General features: G+C 49.4%; 2 protein-coding genes across 5 annotated transcripts in view; one reads left to right on the forward strand and one right to left on the reverse strand.

Annotated features, from left to right (window-relative positions):
• ABHD12 (abhydrolase domain containing 12, lysophospholipase) overlaps positions 1-4,766 on the reverse strand; it is a 47,268-nt gene extending 42,502 nt beyond the window's left edge. Inside the window, exons 1-2 of one of the 2 annotated variants that reach the window (XM_082047260.1) lie at positions 4,504-4,621; positions 3,526-3,671 (exon numbers count right to left, since the gene is read on the reverse strand). In XM_082047260.1, the coding sequence (XP_081903386.1) occupies positions 3,526-3,635 (110 nt within the window). In that variant the 5' untranslated portion in view covers positions 3,636-3,671; positions 4,504-4,621. Of the gene's footprint in view, positions 1-3,525; positions 3,672-4,503 lie in introns of both variants that reach the window. The other variant, XM_082047259.1, reaches the window with a different exon arrangement.
• Positions 4,767-18,851: 14,085 nt separating this feature from the next.
• The window catches only part of PPP2R5D (protein phosphatase 2 regulatory subunit B'delta), a 32,999-nt gene continuing 32,849 nt past the window's right edge, over positions 18,852-19,001 (forward strand). For all 3 annotated transcript variants that reach the window (XM_082048567.1, XM_082048564.1, XM_082048566.1), the window contains exon 1: positions 18,852-18,980. In XM_082048567.1, the coding sequence (XP_081904693.1) occupies positions 18,954-18,980 (27 nt within the window). In that variant the 5' untranslated portion in view covers positions 18,852-18,953. The remainder of the gene's footprint in view (positions 18,981-19,001) is intronic.

A 19,001-nucleotide genomic window follows, 5' to 3' on the forward strand; every position in this document is an offset into this window, starting at 1 on the left:
GGCAAGGGAGGGGGCAGGGAAGACATGGCCAAGTTTTCCGTCAGAGGAAAGATACTGCTGCTTGTATCCAAAGAGACACAGGAAAGCATGGAGCACTTCAGCAGCTGGGGCAGGATGGCACCAAGGGTCACCACACATCACGTTCAACACACCTGGCACACTCACCATTGCAGTAAAATTCAGCTGCATCAGATGGAAAGACAGCAGCAGACTGCTGCAGCCCCTCATCCTCAATGCTCACTGTATTTTCACAGAACTACCAGGAAAGGGTACTATGAAAGCAACCTTCTGCCTTTCCAGAGAAGTTTACAAGTGAGAAAGCTGCACAGAGCTAACAGGAATGCAAACATGGGCAATTACAGCGTAAATGAAATTACATCAAACCATAATGTATTGAGACAAAAAAGACGTAGCTTGTGGGATACACAAGCTGGACAACCAGAAGTGTGCCAAAAATGCACCTCATAGGGACCTATACCATGAAGAGGGGGTCACTAGGAGCAAAGATAGCTGAGAGAACTGAAGAGACAGCCTGAAGGAACAGCAGGCTTCTCCTTGGTGGACACAGGAGGACTAAAGCGTTGAGGTACCTAGCTTACACACATGGGACCTGGAGCTCTTTACTGCTTCACAGCATGGAGAGAGAAAGAAAAAGGTTTTAACACTTGCAGCAAACTGATGTTTGTAGGAGAATAAGGAATGGCAAAATTAACACTTCAGGTATACAGTCTGACTATTGATTGGGATTAATGATGCACAGATTAAGGACTAGGTCACAGACAGGAAGGGCAATATACATGTGACTGCCACCAGGATCAGGGTTCAGCAGAAATGAGACAGGAAAATTCGCTTTTATATCAATGCCAGTATTAATACCACTTGATTTTCTTTATTCTCTGTGCTCCCACATAAAGGTTTTCTAAATCTAAGGCTGCTCAAATGCATTTCCTCAGAACACCAGAGCCACTGACCACAAAAAAATAGTCAGAGCAACTACCCAAAACACAATGCTCCCTTAAAAACCACCCAGCACTTAAATGCTGTCACCTGGAAAATGCATCATAACACAAATATTAGAGGAATGGCCATTCATGCAAAACACACATACTGGGAAAACCCAGCACTGCATACTGCCTCTTTAGTGCTGCATCACTGCATGTAATGGCTTCTGACAAAGCATCTCCATTCCTTTAAAAAACAAGGTATTCACAGACTTTTAAAGTATCTACTGGTAAAGTTCTTAGATAACCACCATACTGTATTTTACCACTACCGATGGAACAAAAATGGAAATACCTGTATTTGTTCCTTTCTATTTGTAAACCACTTAAGAAAAGCCATATTGAATACAGCATGCACTAGACAAAGCCACTTAAATCTTATTTATCAGATATTCATCTCTGTTATACATACATGCACACACTCTTTCTGTAACAGAGTAGTTCAAATGCACAGCTGAAACTTCAGTATGAATTTCAGCTCCTGGATGAACGAGCACAGTGTGATGATATGACTGAATCAAACCAGAGGGACAAATACAGTGCTAGTGAAAATTAAAAAATTAAAAAATACTGTTGCAAGAATAAGTTGCAGCCACTTCAGACAACTGTGGGGTGGATTTGCTTTTCTAACCAGCAGTTTGTATCATTTACAAAGAAGAGATGGAGACATACATACTGAAGCCAAACATACGTGCTGTTTTCCCAAGTCTGCAGGGAGACTAAATAATGGCAGTAGGAAATACAGACAACCCCACTTCCCCTGAATGCAGAATTCACAGCCACCAGAAGTGCTGATTTTAACTATTTCAACAATGAGCATGCTGCTAAGAACAGTCTGCTGTGGTACAAGTCCCCAGTTCCAGGTATTACACCACCTCCAGCATCCCAGCAACCTTCCTTGCAGCAGTTTTCATCTCCTTACAGCTTCTCCAAGCTGAGGAGTAAAACTGATGTACAACACTGAAAACACCATCACAATCAAATGCTAATTTTATAGCCAGTGGTATAAGGAATGCTGCAATAACAGCATGACTTCGCATATTAAGAGATGAGGATATAGATCATCACTCAGCAACTTGTTAGCCAAATAACTGGCCACAGTCAGGGTAATCCCAAGGGAGGTCCACTGTGTATGTACCCTTTTCATGTTCATCTTTAAACACCCACTGTTGTCCACTGCTGTAGGTGAGGTACTGGTCTAGGGAGCTGTATGACCTGACTCAGGGTGTTTGTTCTGGATGGCAACCTTATCTCTGGGCATCATACTTTCTTCTGCCCAGACCTCCCATTCCTGCATGCTCAGGTTCACACTTCAGCAGTATATTTGTTACCCTGTAGAACAACATAACTGGATGGTACTTGCAGACCCAGACATCTTGCCTGAAGGCTCACAAAGTAAGGAAGTCAAAGGAGGTCCACTGAACATCAGTATGAAAGACAGACAACTCAACCCACAACAGCAGAAAAGAAAAATCAACACAAGTACAGAAGTGAGCGATTGTTGCAGTTTGCACTTTTACTCAGTTAAAAATACAGACTGCACAAGAGGATCTACAGGACCTTTTTTTTAATAAAAATAGTTTCTTGAAATGTGGAAAAAGGAAAGCGAATTCCAAACAAAGCTTTCCTACAATGTCAAGAGTTTCAGAAACACTGTTTTATGGAATACAGTACCTAAGAAAGAAAGAAAGAAAGGCCCCAAAATACATATAGGACACTTCAGGGATTTCTGAAACAGGCTTTGAAGGGTCAACGCGGAGAAAAGTGATAAAAATTTCCCTGCTGACCATTTTTAAATGCACAAATGGAGAAATAAATACAAGAAAACTTTCCACAGACTGGATGTTTTCCCTGCTTTTAGCTTGGCTTTTACAACACAGTGTATCTAATAGCTGTGCTATGTCTGGTTTCCACAATATCCTGCAATATGTGGCCTTTAGACTTGCTCAGTGCTCATCACTGAAGTATTTCTCCTTCAGTAAAAAGCACTTGAATGTCATTCACAATGTTGAAGAAGTTAATAAGCCATCATCTGATTACCTTAGAAGTTATCCTCTTGGACAAATGGAATAAATATGCTGAATTTTTAAATATTACAAAAGCAAAGCACTGACAAGACTCTGATCTATTGCACAGTCACTGGAGGGATCAACCCTGCGCCATCTTCAATAACCAAAAGTTTGTCATAACAGAGATCACTGAAAACATCCAAAGGTTTACCTCCAGGGCATAAAGTTGAATAGCTACTACCCAAAAAAAGAAATAATATTTTAAAGCCTCTGTCTTTGAACATTACAAAAACCCATGCCATGAACAGGAAAAAGTTATTTTTAAACGTTAATTTTGTCTATGAGAACAGAGAAATTTTACCAGGGAAACAGCCACATTGGCTCATTTTTTAGAAATCCACCAATAAGCACTCTCTTTTTTTTAACAACCTGCTGTATTCCCAAAGCACAGCAATTTGGCTTCAACTACCCAAACCACACAGCTCTTTTGATCATTAAATATTCTTCACACTTACAAAACACACTCAAAGAAAAGCACTATGCTGGTGTAGATTAAGCTAAAAGGTTGCGCCTTTTCCTTCCCAAACCTCTGCAACTGTGAGTCAGTCTTCACTGCGTACTCCATCCCCTGAAATCTTGCGTGAAGGTTTCAGCTTAAAATCTGCAACAATGGAAGATGCTTATATCTTTTTATAGAGGAACACAGCATAAATATACACAAAATGTTTAACACGTTAACACAGTTAGTAAAAAGTCACAGCTAAACTCTTTTCAACAGAGCCACACATATAAGTTTCTCCCATCAACACCTAAATCCAAATCATTTATTGGCCTACCTGCAGGCCCCTGCTCCTCCACACTCTCTGATGGATAAGATTTTGTGCTAGCCACTTTTTGGGGAGTGAATGCCTGCCTACATGAAGGGGGCTGGACGAAGCAACCCTCAGGTATGAAAACACAATACTTCTAGCCTTTGTTACGCAAATCTGCGTCTGCAGGACCCGCTACCAGCCCATCCTCTCTAATTAGTTAGTTGTACCGAGAACTCCGACGAGGGGACAGCATCTGCTCACCCGGCACACAAGGGCCCGAGCAGTGTAACCAACGTGCGAAACATCCCGAATTCCCACGTACTTTTCTGCCCCCAGGGCTCTTCGGTCGCGGGCTGCCGTGGTGCTGTGGAGAGGCGGAAATACCCTTTTCCCTCTCCTTGCATAACACAGCCCCGCCACGACCGCCTCTTCCATCATCCTCCCGACCTGCCCCGCCATCCCCGCCACCAGGCTGAGGAGATGCCCGAGGCTCCGCTCCCCGCCAGGCCACCGGTGGTCCCCGGTGGGGAGGACCAAGAGGCGCTGCGGCCGCAGGCCCGCCGGACAGCGGGGTTGCCGAGGACGAGGGTCCCTCCAGCGCGGTGCGGCGGGCTCAGCAGGAACCGGGGGCGCGGGAGACAACAAAGCCCGGCGCGGGGACGCCACCGCGGCCGCGCTCACCTGCCCAGCGGTCGCTTCATGCCCGTGTCGGCAGCGGGCAGGCGCAGGCTGTGCCTTAGGCTGCAGCCCTTGTCGAGGGGCACGGGCGCGGCAGCGGCGCGCTCATGCTCCACCGTGACCGACTCGTTGCGCTTCCTCATGCCGAAGCGGCGGCGGCCGGGGCGGCGGAGACGGCAGGAGCAGCGCTGCTCGCTGCCACCGCTCGCCCTACGCCGCGCTCGCGCCGCACCACGCCCTGCCCCGCCTCACCTGCGCCCCCGCCAATCCCCGCCTCCGGAGCGGTCTCGCGAGGAAGATACTGCTTGCCAGTACTTCAGAGGGACCGCGGCGCCATTTTTACTGTGGGTAAAAGCGCCGGCTGCCATTTTGTTGGCAGCTGGAGGTGAGGCCTTGAGATGCCCTGTTAGTGCGTGTCACAGGGCAGGGACCCGGGAGACACCGCCGCTGTCATCCTGGAAACCTGCGGGTGGCTGGAGCTGCTGGCACCCCGGTACTTGGGATGGACACGTGGCTTGTGGAGCTGTTGCTCACAAGGGGAGATGAGCCTGGCGTCATGAAACTGCTGCTGCTGAAGAGCTGGTGGAACATGGGGAAACATGGCAGCTGTGAATTAAAGAAACCACCTGGTCTGCCTGTGCACTGTGAGACCCTGCCCGGTGCTAGAGGCAATAGCATTTGAGCATGGAGAAATGGCTGATATAGTTAGCTGTATTTTGCTTTTGTAAACTGTATCCAAGATTCTCACCTTATCTTGAAATTTCACAGGTGGTATACAAGTTTTTATCTCTTAGTTTGAGAGTAGAGAACTGAAAATTAGTTCTGTTAGTTCTCAGTAAGTCCTTATCTTATCTTGAACGGATAGAATGTGCTGAGGATGCGCATCTAAGAAACCTGAGCATTTTACATGATTTTATAATGAGTATAGGAATAGTGCGCATGTGCAGTGACAAAAGGTGAAAAGTTCACGAGTGAAGACTTCTTACTTCATCCTGAAGACCCCCTGAACGACCACCAGAGGACACTGCGCATGCTTAGAGTAGTTCCAAGGGGTTGCAACTGATATTGTGAAATAATGATGTAATCTGATGAATATGCAATACATACATTGTAACCCTAATGAATATGTATGTAACCAAATTGTATAAATGTAGTGGAGTTCGAATCAGTGGTCGAAGCCAGCTTTGGGTGCGAACCCCTGGTTTCCCAGCGCTGAAATAAAAGCACCGCATATAACTACGTCCGTGGTGATGTGTCCTGTTTGCTAACAATATGGATGCAGAGAGAGGCAAAACTAGGAGCAGCCCTGACTGTTAGATTCAGTAGCAAGGACAGGCAGGAATGAACCACTGAGATGACACAGATAATCATAGCCTTGGTCCCTGAACAGTCAGAGATCATTGCCTCTATTTTGTCTTCCAGAACTTTTTCTGAAGCAAAGTTATGGAATTCATTGTCCCCCCTTCCATTTGCTCTGTAGCCCTATGGAGAGGTTAGAATACCACTCTGGAAACCATGTCCTCATCTGCTGATCTCTACAGATGCACAGAGGCAAGGCTACCTTGCTACAGAGCTTCCCTAGCAATAGCTGGTGGCTGTGCTGTCCATACCATTGGGGAGCAGGACAGCAATGCACTGCAGAAAGCAGCCACGCTCAGGTGTTCTGCCTCCCACTGCTGCTGCTGGGTTGATGTATTTGGGCACCTTCTGTGTTCCTGTAAAGTGAAAAAGTGAAGCAATTACAGGAAAATGGCTCTTCGGACAAGTAATCTCAGCTGTCTTGCATCCATTTCTTCTGATTTACTCCTGACTAATCCTGTACCTGACGGAACATGGAGATTAAAGAGAAATACATTAATTAATTAATCCCAGCAGCAAAGACAAAGGCAGTGGACCAAAAAGGGGGAAGCAATTGTTAAAATGCAAGCCTCAACTCTCAGCAGTTACAGATAGCTAGCAGAAAGTACTGTGTAATGTGCTGATATGTGCTTTGTCATGTCTCCGGAAGCTTCTCCTAGCATTTGTGACGATTTAGCGATTTTTCTCTCAAGCAGATCATAATTGCTAAAATTTTCAGCCAGGCTTTTGGAAAAACTGTTTGTTCTCTTGCCTGTTTTGAGCAAGAGAGTGTTCCTGTTCCTCTGATTTTGTTTCATTTCCTACATCTCATTGGTACAACTCAATGCTGCAATTGGGTGTTGTTACCCACGTGTTAGGAGCTTTGCCCGGTGACAACATGTCATCAGTGGTGGTCCCTCCAAAAGCAGGCTCTGCAAAGGCTGCATGGGGCTCCTTGGGAGTGACAGTACAGTCCTGTGAAGAGGCAATTGCCAGCTGCTACCACACTTTGACACATGGGACTCAGGTGTCGTAAGTCCTCTGAGATGCTTCCAGGTGAAGTTTATTACTGAGAGGGACGATTAAGGAAAATTACTTGAAAGTCTGTCTTTGTGGCGTGGGCCTTAATACTGGTTGGCTTTTTTTCTGTGCTAGGAAGAAGACAAGCAAGTATTTTCTTGTGGCAACCTTAAGCTATTCTCAGCATTTCTAAAGGCTTTTCTTCCTTAACCATGCACAAATATAAACAGGTGCTTGTTTGGTCACTCTCATCACATGACTTTTTTAAGATTCATAAATCACCACATGATTTTTTTTTTTGGTGTAACATCCTGTAGGCTGGTAGTACATAATTTATAGAATATGAAGAATATGAAGATCCCATTTGCCCTTCTTACCTATTGAAAAAGATGAGTGCTGCTTCAGAAATACGCCCACTCATAGAAATAAATGCGCGGCATCCACTCTGAATTCCAAATTAACCCCAAATGCCATGGTTGAATTCTAGTGGAATTGATGGAAGTTTGTTACAGAGACAAGGGTCCACTACAAACTGTATTTCTGCTGCTGTTACAGGCAAACCAAAGTGAAATTCTACCATCTGCACACACCAAACACTTCCTCTGAACAATGCAAAACAGCTTAGGGAATGTGCTGCCACACACATGATTTCTTAGCACCCAGTAACTCCATGTGGTTCTACAAAGAGAGCATGTACAGGAAGAACAGGAAAATCTAGTCAGGGAAAGAATCTGAGATTTCTTAGCTCAAGGCATGAGCAAAGATTATGGTAGAGCAATAGTAGAAACTGTCCCTGTGGGCAAGGACATGTTCCATAGGGTTTCTGTATGTCTGGAATGATCTGGCAGAGGTCTGGAGACAGGCCATGGGGCAAGGACACAGCCTGCTGAAGTGCACCGATGGCAATCTCCTCCCTGCTCTGGATCCTCCAGAGGCAGCTTCACCTGAACTCACCTGCCTGGCCTGGAGATGAGGAAGAGTGGTGGAAATTGAAAGACAGCAAGTGGGCACACACCCTAAGTAACATTATAAAGAAAAAGGATAAGAGCTGTGTTTGGCTGTGGATGAGCTCAACCAAGTCTCCCCAAAGGACAAAATCCAGAGCAGTAGAAACTGACAGAACCCCCAAAGGCTAGAAGAAAGTAATGGTTAGGAAACCACTAGGAGAGTAATCTCTGGAGACCACAAGGATATTCAAAGCAGCAGAGAAATCAGAAAAGAGCAGAGCTACCTCCTTTGAGGAGGTGCTTGAAAGGGGCGCAAAAGCCAAGGAAAGGTGACTCAGGGCAGAGCAGATGGAGACTACACCCTGCTGAGGAAGGCAGCAGTACCTCTGGAAATGTAGAGAGGCCTGCGAGGATGACAGCTACCCAAGCTTTCTGTTCCGCAAATTACTCTTCTCTGACAAGACAAAGAGAGAAACCTAATGCTACAAGCTTTCCCTAGCCACCATTCATGCCACAAATTCTATAGCTCAAGTTAGTGGCACATGTTTGTACTTGATGGGCAGCATAGGGCCTTCCAGTGAGTTGAGTGCTCCTCCAGCTGCTGCCTTTTCAGCATAGCACCACGGTATTCTTCGTTCTTCGTTGTTGTGATAGGACAAGGGGTAATGATTTTAAACTAAAAGAGGGGAGATTCAAGCTAGACATGAGGAAGAAATATTTTACACTGAGGGTGGTGAAACACAGGCACAGGTTGCCCAGAGAGGTGGCCGATGCCCCATCCCTGGATGCATTCAAAGCCAGGCTGGACGGGGCTCTGAGCAACCTGATCTGGTTGAAGATGTCCCTGCTCATTGCAGGGGGTTGGACTAGATGAGCTTTGAAGGTCCATTCCAATCCAAACTGTTCTATGATTCTGCCTACCCAGCTGTCCCTAAATTGGACCATGTAGAGGAAATTTTCAAGAGTTCAGATGGAGAGGACTGTGGAGCCATCCTTACATGCTGACTTAATGAAGGCAGGAAAATCCGGGTTACTAAGGGCAGAGCCAACTTTGGAAAGGTTCATCGTCCAGTGCTCCTAACAAGTCAGAGAAGTCTTGCTTCCTGATGATCCCAAGTCAGTACAACCCCCTGCCTGCAACCTGCTAGTTTTCCTAGTCAACAGTAGACACAGAGCTGACTGAAGCCAGCAGAGCTGGACAGAGTTTCAGTCTGTGGTGGTGTTCCAGTCTGCTATGCAGTGGCTGAGCCAAGCCTCTCCAGCAAAGCTAGAGTGTTTCCACCAGTCTCCTGATCCATCCTTGGCTATAGCTAAACCAGTTTCTGAAAGCCCTGTATTGAAACGAGTAGTGCTTTTTAGATTACAGAGTTCTCATTTAAGTAGTAAAGCAACTGGGAAGCATTTCTACTCAACTGCCTGCCTGGGCACTTCTTCACCAGTGTGTCTGAAGGTGTCCAAAATACATCTCTCCACAGTTTTCTCCATGCTGATTATCTTGCATGCCAGTGGCAATGGTCAGTAAGATGGTCATGAGGTCCAGGAATGTCATTCAAACCCCTTTTTGTTCACCTCAGTTTTCTGTGAACCTCTTCTAGATCCTGCAGATCTGGTAACTTCATTTCCAGGCACTGCAGAGTCTATACAGTGGTTTAGGTTGGCAACAACCAAAGTCCAACCTCTCTGCCATGGGCAGGGACATGTTTCACTCAATCTGGTTGCTCTAAGCCTTGTCCAAACTGACTTCAAACACTTCCAATGATGGGGCATTGTGGCGGATGCACTTGATTGACTCCCCCCACCAAACCAGCAGCAGTTTGGTCCAGGCTCCAGAGGAGGTAAAGGCCCGAGCCATAGCAAGGCCAAGAACTCCTTTTAGGAAACCCACAAGGAAGCAGAACAACACACTGAACACTGGTAAGTTGTGGGTGCAGGGAGTCTTGTGCATACTTTTCCTACTGTATGCAATTAGACTACGAGTCAACCACTTTATTCTATAAATATGACAGCCTGGGTGAGCCCACTTTGAACTCTCTCTGCTAAATAAGTGGGCTGTATGGCAATGGTTTTATTACTCACAGGTCAGTGGGTGAGCCCAGTTTAATATTAGTCATTTATCTTAAGTAAATGCACACTAAATATAATGAATCATTTAGAAGTATAAGGTTGTATGATTTTTAATATACTCTCTACTTCATGTTACTTAGTAAGCTGGATTTGCAGAAATCTCGAGCTGTAATGTTCTGCTCATATTTACCAAAAGCAACTACAAACTACACTGAACACTTGCAAAATAAGGTCTAGTTTGCACTTTGCTGGGAAGAACGGAAATGACTGGGGAAAAAATAATGATTTCAAGGCTAATGCGGAGACATTACAGACATCTGTGAAATGGGCCTGTTTTGCACTTCACTGAGAAGGATTTATTCAGATAAAACAGCACCTGCAAGGCTGTGGACCATAAACAATGTCTACAGCTAAGCAAAACAAAGACACATATGAGATCAGTGAAAAACATCCAATGAGAAGTAAGAAGACCCCAAACTGAAATATTGCTATTGGACTGAATCATGGTATCAGTGGTCTTTAAGGATATAAAAGTCTATGGTTTTCTATGTTCAGGTTGGACCTCTGTGCAGGAACCCAGCTTGAGCCATCCCTCCTGCTATTCTACTCCATTTTTTTTTTTTATTATTATTTCTGAGAATTTTGTTTCCTGAAAGTTTGCTCTGCAAACAGTTATCAGGCCTCACCTGAAAGTTTGCCTCCATAGCTCTAAAATACAGACTCTGGAGCAAATGGTTATCAGGGAGGGAAGACACATGAAGGTTTGCTTCATGAATGGATATCAGGCTGCTGGAGAGAAGGCAAGCAGTGTTTGGCTTGGCGTATTTCCTCCATGCAGTAAATAGTACAGTGAACCTGTCATCAAACACTTTCAAGTCACACTCTTCTTTGAGAAATCTAAACATTGTTCTGCAGTAAGTAGAACAGGCATCCACAGCTTCTCTGGACAACCTGCTCTAGGGGCCACTACTTTCTCCTCTTCATTAATGACCTGGATGATGGGTCAGAGTGCACCCTGAACGAGTTTGCAGATGATAAAGTTGGGAGGAGCAGCTGATGCACCAGGGGGTTGTTCAGAGCTGAGTGGCCAAGCTGGAGAAATGAGCCTCATGAAGTTTAGCAAAGGCATGGGCAAAGTCCCGCACGTGGAAGGGGTTAAACCCCAGGCACCAGTACATGCTGGAGGTATGGCAACTGGCCAGCCGTGGCCTCGAAACTTTTTGGCCTTTGCTGCCTTCAGGAATCATGGGCCTCTGAGGCCAGAGAGGGTACCAGATGTGAGGAAGAGTTCTCCTTGGAAAGAGAGAACTGGTCTGAGGAACATTTAGACAAACAAGACAGACTCAAGTCCCTGGGAGCAGATGGGATAACCCCACAGTGCTAAAGGAGCCGACTGACATCTTTCCGAGACCGCTCTCCATCACCTGTGTAATTACAGTGGTGGTGATGGGGAGAGGTTCCCAGGGACTGGCAGAAAGCAAGTGTTGCTTCTGTCTTCAGGGAGGGCCTTCTGTTCCCTTTAGAAGGGAGTCTTCTACAACCACAACCCACCTTTTTTTCTTGGTGGAAGCTGTTTTGATGGAGGCTGCAGGGTGACATCTTCTGGAGGGTGGGGTGGTCACAGCAGGGACCCTCCTCCTTCTGCACCAGGCAGGAACTTGCTGCCATTTCCCCTTGTTCCAGAAGTTGCTGCATTCCACATCCTGAGCCGCATGCCTGTTGGACAGAGGCACCTGGGAAGGTGGGATGGGTAGGGGGGTGTTTCTCCTGCCACCTCAGGTATGGACTTGCTTCCATTCATCCCTTTCCCTTGACCTGCCTTCTTCAGTCAGGCAAGGGGAAGACACAGGAATCCCTTGATCTTCCTTTCTTTCTGGTGGTCTTACCTGCCCCCGGCTGGCCAGAGCTTGATTCCACCAGTCGACTTCCTTTTCCAGCTCCCTGATACTTCTCAGCCTTTCCACCTCCTCTTTCAGCTCTACTACCAGGCTGAGTAGGTCATCCACCTGCTCACACCTCACACAACCGTTTTCTGTGTTACCACTCCATACCAGTGAAAGGCTCTGGCATTCTCTACAGCCTGAGGTCTGGGTGGCTGCATGTTCCCATGGCAGCTCTGTCTGAGTTGCCGCCTCCTTCCTGTTGAGCACGGAGTACTTACCTTTGCACTGAGTGGAAACCATAGTCAGCCCCTTCTGCAAGGGTGACAACAACCAAGTGAGGGAAATCACTTGAGCTTGCCCTGCCTGCTTAAACTGCCTGCGCAAACTGCTGCACTAACTGCTTCCCTACCTGCTCGCCGGCCCAGTTTGCTGGACCTGGTCACCTGCGCTCCCTAGAAAGGCATTTAAACTTCCTCCGGTAGCTCTTGGTAATGCCTATGCGGGTGGGTCAGCCCCTCTCTCAAGACCAGCCGCTTTCACGGCAATTCTCTCAGCAGGACCGCAGCTCCAGGATCTCCCCCTCACCTCCCCAGTCCATGCCCAGCCTCAGGTCTTACTGTAACCACTGCTGTGTATGTTGGTTCACCATGTTTAAATCTCCCACGGATGCTCTGAAGTCATTGCTGTGCTCCTCACTCATTGCTGACTGAGTGTTGTTTCCATTGCTCCTGGCAACGTCCCATCAAAAGGATGCAGCCCAGGGGCAGGACATAGAGGGTGATTCCAGTGCTCCAGGTGTCTGCCAAGAAGGGCTTATAGGACTGTGCCTGCATCTTGGGAGAGGCATAAGTGTAGGACCTGCAGAAGGTCTGGCTCAGTGCCAACGTGGCTGAAAGCCCCTCATGTGAGGAGGCTCCAAGGGACTCCCCAGTGGCATCCTGCAGGGTCATCCTCCTGGAGAAGCTGGAGATTGAGACCTTCATGTTGCCCTCAGTGTCCAGGGGAAGGTTTTCCAACTTTAAGGCTCTTGCAGGGGAGGGGCAATGCGTGCTGGGGCAGGCAGGGGCAGATGGCAGCTGTGGAGAGGGAGATGTCAGGGGCCAAGGAGGGAGCTGTGGGTAGATGAGGGTCTACAGGCTCCTCTGGGAGGAGGAGGGCTTGGACTGGGAGCTGTGGGGCAGGTGGCTGTGTGGAGGGAGGGTAGGTAAGTAAGGGTGCAATGCAGCAGGCAGAGGTGTGGAGGCAAAGAGAGGCTTCCAGGAGGCCCTTCATTGCCTGTGCTGTGCTGGGGGGAATGATCTTCCAGGGAGCATGGCTAGAGCCTGCAGAGCCCTTGCTGCCTTGAGGAGCTCTGTCCCCAGCTGCCAGACTGGAGACCCCATGCCTCCATGCTCACCCACCGGTGAACGATGATGCTGCTGTGCAGTAAGGCCAGAGTGAGGAGCAGCTGGGAGAACCAGAGCTCTGCCTGGCTCTGGGAGCAGAGCTCCTGGCTCTGCACCTCTGCCAGGATGCTCCCTGAGGGGGCCAGCTCACAACGCATTTGGCCCAGGAACTGCTAATGAACATACAGTGCAGTGGAGGTTCAAGAAGTTTCACAAAGGAGACGAGAGCCTTGAAGATGAGGAGTGTAGTGGCCGGCCATCGGAAGTTGACAATGACCAAATGAGAGCGATCATCAAAGCCGATCCTCTTACGACTACATGAGAAGCTGCTGAAGAACTCAACATCAATCATTCTACAGTCATTCAGCATTTGGAGCAAATCAGAAAGATGAAAAAGCTCAATAAGTGGGTGCCTCATGAGCTGACCGAAAATAAAAAAAATTGTCATTTTTAAGTGTCGTCTCTTATTCTACACAACAGCAATGAAGTATTTATCAATCAGATTGTGACAGGTGACGATAAGCGGACTTCATACGACAACCAGCGATGACCAGCTCAGTGCCTGGACCAATAAAACCTCCCAAGCGCTTCCCAAAGCCACTCTTGCACCAAAAAAGGTCGTGGTCACTGTTTGGTGCTCTGCTGCCAGTCTGATCCACTAGAGCTTTCTGAATCCTGGCGAAACCACTACATCTGAGAAGCATGCTCAGCAAATCAGTGAGATGCACCAAAAACTGCAACGCCTGCAACCGGCACTGGTCAACAGAAAGGGCCCAATTCTTCTCCACGACAAGGCCTAACCGCATGTTGCACAACCAGCACTTCAAGAGTTGAATGAATTGGATACAAAGTTTTGCCTCATCTACCATATTCACCTGACCTCTTGCCAACTGGCTACCACTTCTTCAAGCATCTTGACAACGTCTTGCAGGGAGAATGCTTCCACACCCAGCAGGATGCAGAAAATGCTTTCCAAGAGTTTGTCGAATCTCGAAGCATGTATTTTTACGCTACAGGAATAAACAAACATTTCTCATTGGCAAAAATGCGTTGATTGTAATGGCTCCTATTTTGATTAATAAAGATGTGTTTGAGCCTAGTTATAATGATTTAAAATTCACAGTCCAAAACTGCAATTACTTTTGCACCAAGCTAATACAATGAGGGTGGTGAAACTCTGGCACAGGTTGCCTAGAGAGGTGGTAGGTTCTCAATCCTTGGAAATAGTCAAGGCCAGGCTGGACGGGGCTCTGAGCAACCTGATCTGGTTGAAGATGTTCCTGCTCATTGCAAGGAGGTTGGACTAGATGAGCTTTCCAAACAAACTATTCTATGATTCTATGAGGAGGTAGAAGCCTGTCTTCGTGTCCATGCTTTGGTACAGTGTGATGAGGTGCTTCTGGCAAGACCTGTGGGCAGCAGGGGCTTGACATGGCCTGCCCCACTCTGGCCTCCCTTTGCCTTGCACCCCTGCCCGTTTTTGCCCACTCATGCTCCCCTAACTCCTGGCAGCTCCGCACAAAGTGCCCACCATGGCTGCCATCCTCCTGGAGCTCCCACTGCCAATAGCTCCAAGCCCCTCTGAATCCCTGCCCATTGCCCCCTGGTGCCCCCAGTGCCCCCGTACCCCATGGACTCCCCCAGCTGCTCCCTGGTCCTTTGAACTCCCTAATGCCCCTGCTGCATTAAGCGTCCCAGTATCACCACTGGCCATGAAGCTTCCCAAAGGGTGTACCTCTGCTCCCCTTAGCCCCTGATGCTCCAGGGACCCTCCAATGCTCCGACCTGCCCTGCAGCATTTTATGATGTTCAGGGGGCCCCACCACTGGCCCTTGCCAATGTCTCCTGCTCACCCTACCTGCATTGGATGGGGCAGGAGCTTCCTAAGGTCTTCCTCCAGCACCTTCCTTTCAGAGGGGACTTGATGGCCACCGTGTGCCACAGCAAGGAGACTGCAGCCTCATACTCCTCCTAGCAGGCACCATGAGCCAGCAGCGGCTCCAGCTGGAAGCCCATCTTCCCCAGCATCAGAGGAGTCTGGGGGTCAGTAGGTGCCTCCACTATGCCTGCAGACAGCACAGCTTGGGGGTAGTTAAGCAGCTGGAACCAAGTACCCCCAGACCTTTGTACTCCTCCTGGCCCCCAGCATCCCCTGCCCTCCTGTCACGAAATATTACACAGAGGCACCCCGAGGTTAATTTAAGGGACAAGAGAGTCCACAACAACTTTTATTAAACCAGTGAGAAACAGGGTTCTTGCACTCCACAAGTGACTTAAATACAGGTTCGGATATCAGTTGAGGAAATAATTTGAAGGGGCAGCAACTAATACAACAGGCGGTCCACAGTGTGCATGCACGTGGCTGCACCAAAACAATGCCGGAGCCGGCCCTGGGTCCCGGAGGAGCACACACTTGCCAAACACGGTGCAGGATTATTTTTTTTAAAAGAGAGATACGCGCACTCGTAGTGAGTACGGGAAGTGTACACTCGCGATTCCGCGAGGGTAAATTTATAATACACTCGCAATTGCGCGAGGAAATAATTTACTTACACGTGCCAGTGTGCACGGAATCCTACACGTGCTTATGTGGAAGCACGGGAGGAAAATACACTCGCGGTTGTGCGAGGGGCTCTCAGCGGCCACTCGCGACTGTGCGAGGATTAATTTAAAGTACCCGTGCAAATGTGCACAGGAAATATATGTGCAAATGTGCACGAAAAGTATATATATACTCGCAATTCCGCGAGTTTTACTTACACACGTGGCGGCAGGGCAAGTGGAGTCTCCATCCCGGGGAGCGGGGGGGGCCCGTGGCTCCCGGCGGCAGTGGCCAAGCTCGTGCTCCGAGGGACCCGCACAATGGGCGAAGTCACCGACGAGAGTCCCGTTTTTTATAGGCTGATCAGATCTGACCTGTAGGCATTCTAGAAGCTTCTCTGCACCCACTGTTTGTGGGGTGCCCCTGAAGCCTCCAAAACAACCCCCACACTGGCCGCAGGCACCCAGCGGCTCAGTGGCGCCTCGGCACTCCCTTCTCCTAATGGCCCTGGCCAGGGTGCTCTGGGGCCAAACAAAAGAAGCTGTTAGCCTCAAGTACCAGAGAAAGAGGGAGATGCGCCCACTCCTTCCAAACAGAAAGGGGGGAACGGGAAAGAGGGGGGTTGCATTCCACCACACCTCCTTTGGCTGTTCTCCACTCCTGATCATAGTTTGACCCCTGGCACAGCTCATCCCAAGGCCTGGTGAGTGCCAGCAGCAGCCACCCACCTGCCAATGACCCACCAAGGTGTGGGTGACAGGGAGGGCAGCCAGGATGGCTGTGGGAAGTGGTGGGCAGGAACAGATAAGGTTCCTTCTTTCCTGCAGCTTTGCAGCAGTAGCTGGGCAGTCATTTCTGAGAAAGCTCCTCCAAGACTCCCAGAAACACCGATGGCTACAGCCAAGACCCAGCTGGAAGGTCAAAGACTTGAGCTGGCCTAGAAAAGCCCTTGGAGCAGCAGCGGCAGAAGAGCTGAGGTCCCTAGCTTGTGAGAGGGAGCAACAGTTGAGCACTCTCATTGAGGAGGGGTGACACACGAGGAGCTTGAGGTGAGGACCTTGAGCTGAGGACCCCATGCCCTGAAGCCATCACAGTCTTTCCCCTTGTCATGCACCTGCTGCCATGGAGAAGGGGGTCCCCTCTGGGTGTGGGGGCAGCACTACCAGCAGCCCCAGTCAGGGATGCAGAGCTTGCTTGTTGGAGTTTGCTGCAGGGGCTGGACCCTGAGGTATCCAGGGCTGAGGGGCCACGCAGGTGGCAGCAAAGGACTTTCTGGTAAAACATCTTCCAGAGCTCTTGGGCAAGCTTGGAAAACTAGTTTTGCTCTTTCAACACTCCTTGCTCTGGGCAAGCACATCCCTCACCACCAAGACTAGGCTGTACACTGAGACTGGTAGAGGTCAGGTCTCACTCTCATGTCCTCACACTGGGCATGCAGGGCTCCTGCTGAAAGAGGCAGCTGCTGAGCAGCTGAGGCAGTGAGATGCAACTTCTCTGCTGGCAGGTTGGGGAAAAGTAGGCCCAGACACCAGCTGATTGGCACTGGGAAGAATTCAGGGACCAAACAGCAGCTTGCTGATGCTGGGCTCCTCCAGCATCAGTTGCCAGAGGAACTGCAAGGAAAGCCAAACCAGAACTCAACGTGACAACTTATGAGGGAACAGTGATACCCACAAACTGTTCAAGCAATTAGCCTTTACCTGCTCACAGCAGTGTACTGCCCTGCTCACAAGTACCCAAATGGTTGTGCCAATCCTCTGGTCAGGGTCACTTGTGCACAACATGGGAAAGGGACAAGTGTAACCAGGGCCTTGCTCTGCTTCTGGGGCACCTCCTGAGTGCCAATGGCTTTCAAGCCAGTGATGATAAGCACAATGACAATAAGCTGTTGGCCTGATGTTTTCTAATAGTCTCAAGGAAAATTTTTCCCCTTCTGCCATGCCAGGTTTGTTCACCTGGTGACTTTATAAAAGATTGTGCTCCTGCTGAAGCACCTCTGACACAGCCCAGTGACCCTCTTTTCTCCCCACTGATGCACCACATCACATCTGAGAGTGTGCCCTTTACAGAGTGGCTGTGTACGGCTGAGGACCCAGTACAGGTTTTCCAGTAACAAGCCCACAGCACAACACAGGCTGTAGGCAAAAGCTTCACATGCTTCAAGTCAGAGTGATCCTTGCTGCTGACTTGGCTGAAGTGAATAGAAGCTCTTGCACCTCTTGCAACAGGACAGCAGCCATCATTTTAAGCATGCTGGACCAACTTAAGCTTCTGGACTGGCCTTAGACCCTCTAGGCATAACAAGCCCTAATGACCTTCCCAGCAGGTTCTGCTCAGTTCAAGTCTGTGAACTTGAGGACAGCTGGCTGTCCAGTGGTTGCTTTTCCCATCAGCTTGAAGGGAACATCTGCAGGCCGTTTGAGGCTGTCTTTCTACTGCAAGGATGCAGAGCCATCTGCCGATGAGTTGTCAGTTACCCCACATAAGCAAGGAAGCGTCCAGGGACACATGACCCAGGAACAACCTTCTCTGTTATTAGCAGGGGCACTGCTCTGGCTGTACTGGGCCTTGCAGTGCTTATACAGATACATTTCCATCCACCCTTGGGTCCATCTGTCACCACCTTGCCCTGACCCCATAATTTCCATCAACAGCCTTTCCCCAGCCGTGCCTCAGAGCACCAACAAGCACCTGTCCCACGGCGCTGAGGTGCAGCCCCTGGGGCCCTCTCAGGCTGTTGGGGCTCTTCTTCCCCAAGCAAAGCAAGAGAGAGCTGCGTAGTACGCGGCAGAAGAAGCAGCACTCCCGCTACTTTTACTCCCGCCCTCCGGGAGGCATTTGCAAGCGGTAGAGAACCAGGAGGCCCAAGCAGCAGCTCCGCACCTCCCCACCGTAGCCGGTCGCCTGCCTGCGCCGGGGCTCCCGTGGAGACCGTCCCCTGGTCCCACACCCCTAGAGCTGCTTCCCCGTGGAGGTCGCTCAGGCACCGCCGCCTCTAACCCGCCCGCACCGAGCCGAGGCCCGCCACGAACCGGCGCAAGCGGCGATGCTCCCCCAGAAGAGTCGGTCGCGCGCCGCCCCGCCCCCAGAGGGCGTGCCGCTGCACAGTTTCGCCAATGAGAAAAATCTTCTGCCCCACGTCAGCGTCGCGCGGCGGTGGCGGAGACTGTTGCTAGGCCGGCCGGCGCGGCTGGCCCAATGGGAGCAGGGCGCTGCGGCTGGGCCCGGGCGCAGGCGGTGGCGGGCGCGGAGCAGCTGGGGCCTGGCGCTCACCATGCCCTACAAGCTGAAGAAGGAGAAGGTGCGGCGGCGGTGCGGGGGT

The sequence above is a fragment of the Streptopelia decaocto genome (genome assembly GCF_964273445.1).
Source record: "Streptopelia decaocto genome assembly, chromosome: 3".
NCBI classification, from domain to species: domain Eukaryota; kingdom Metazoa; phylum Chordata; class Aves; order Columbiformes; family Columbidae; genus Streptopelia; species Streptopelia decaocto.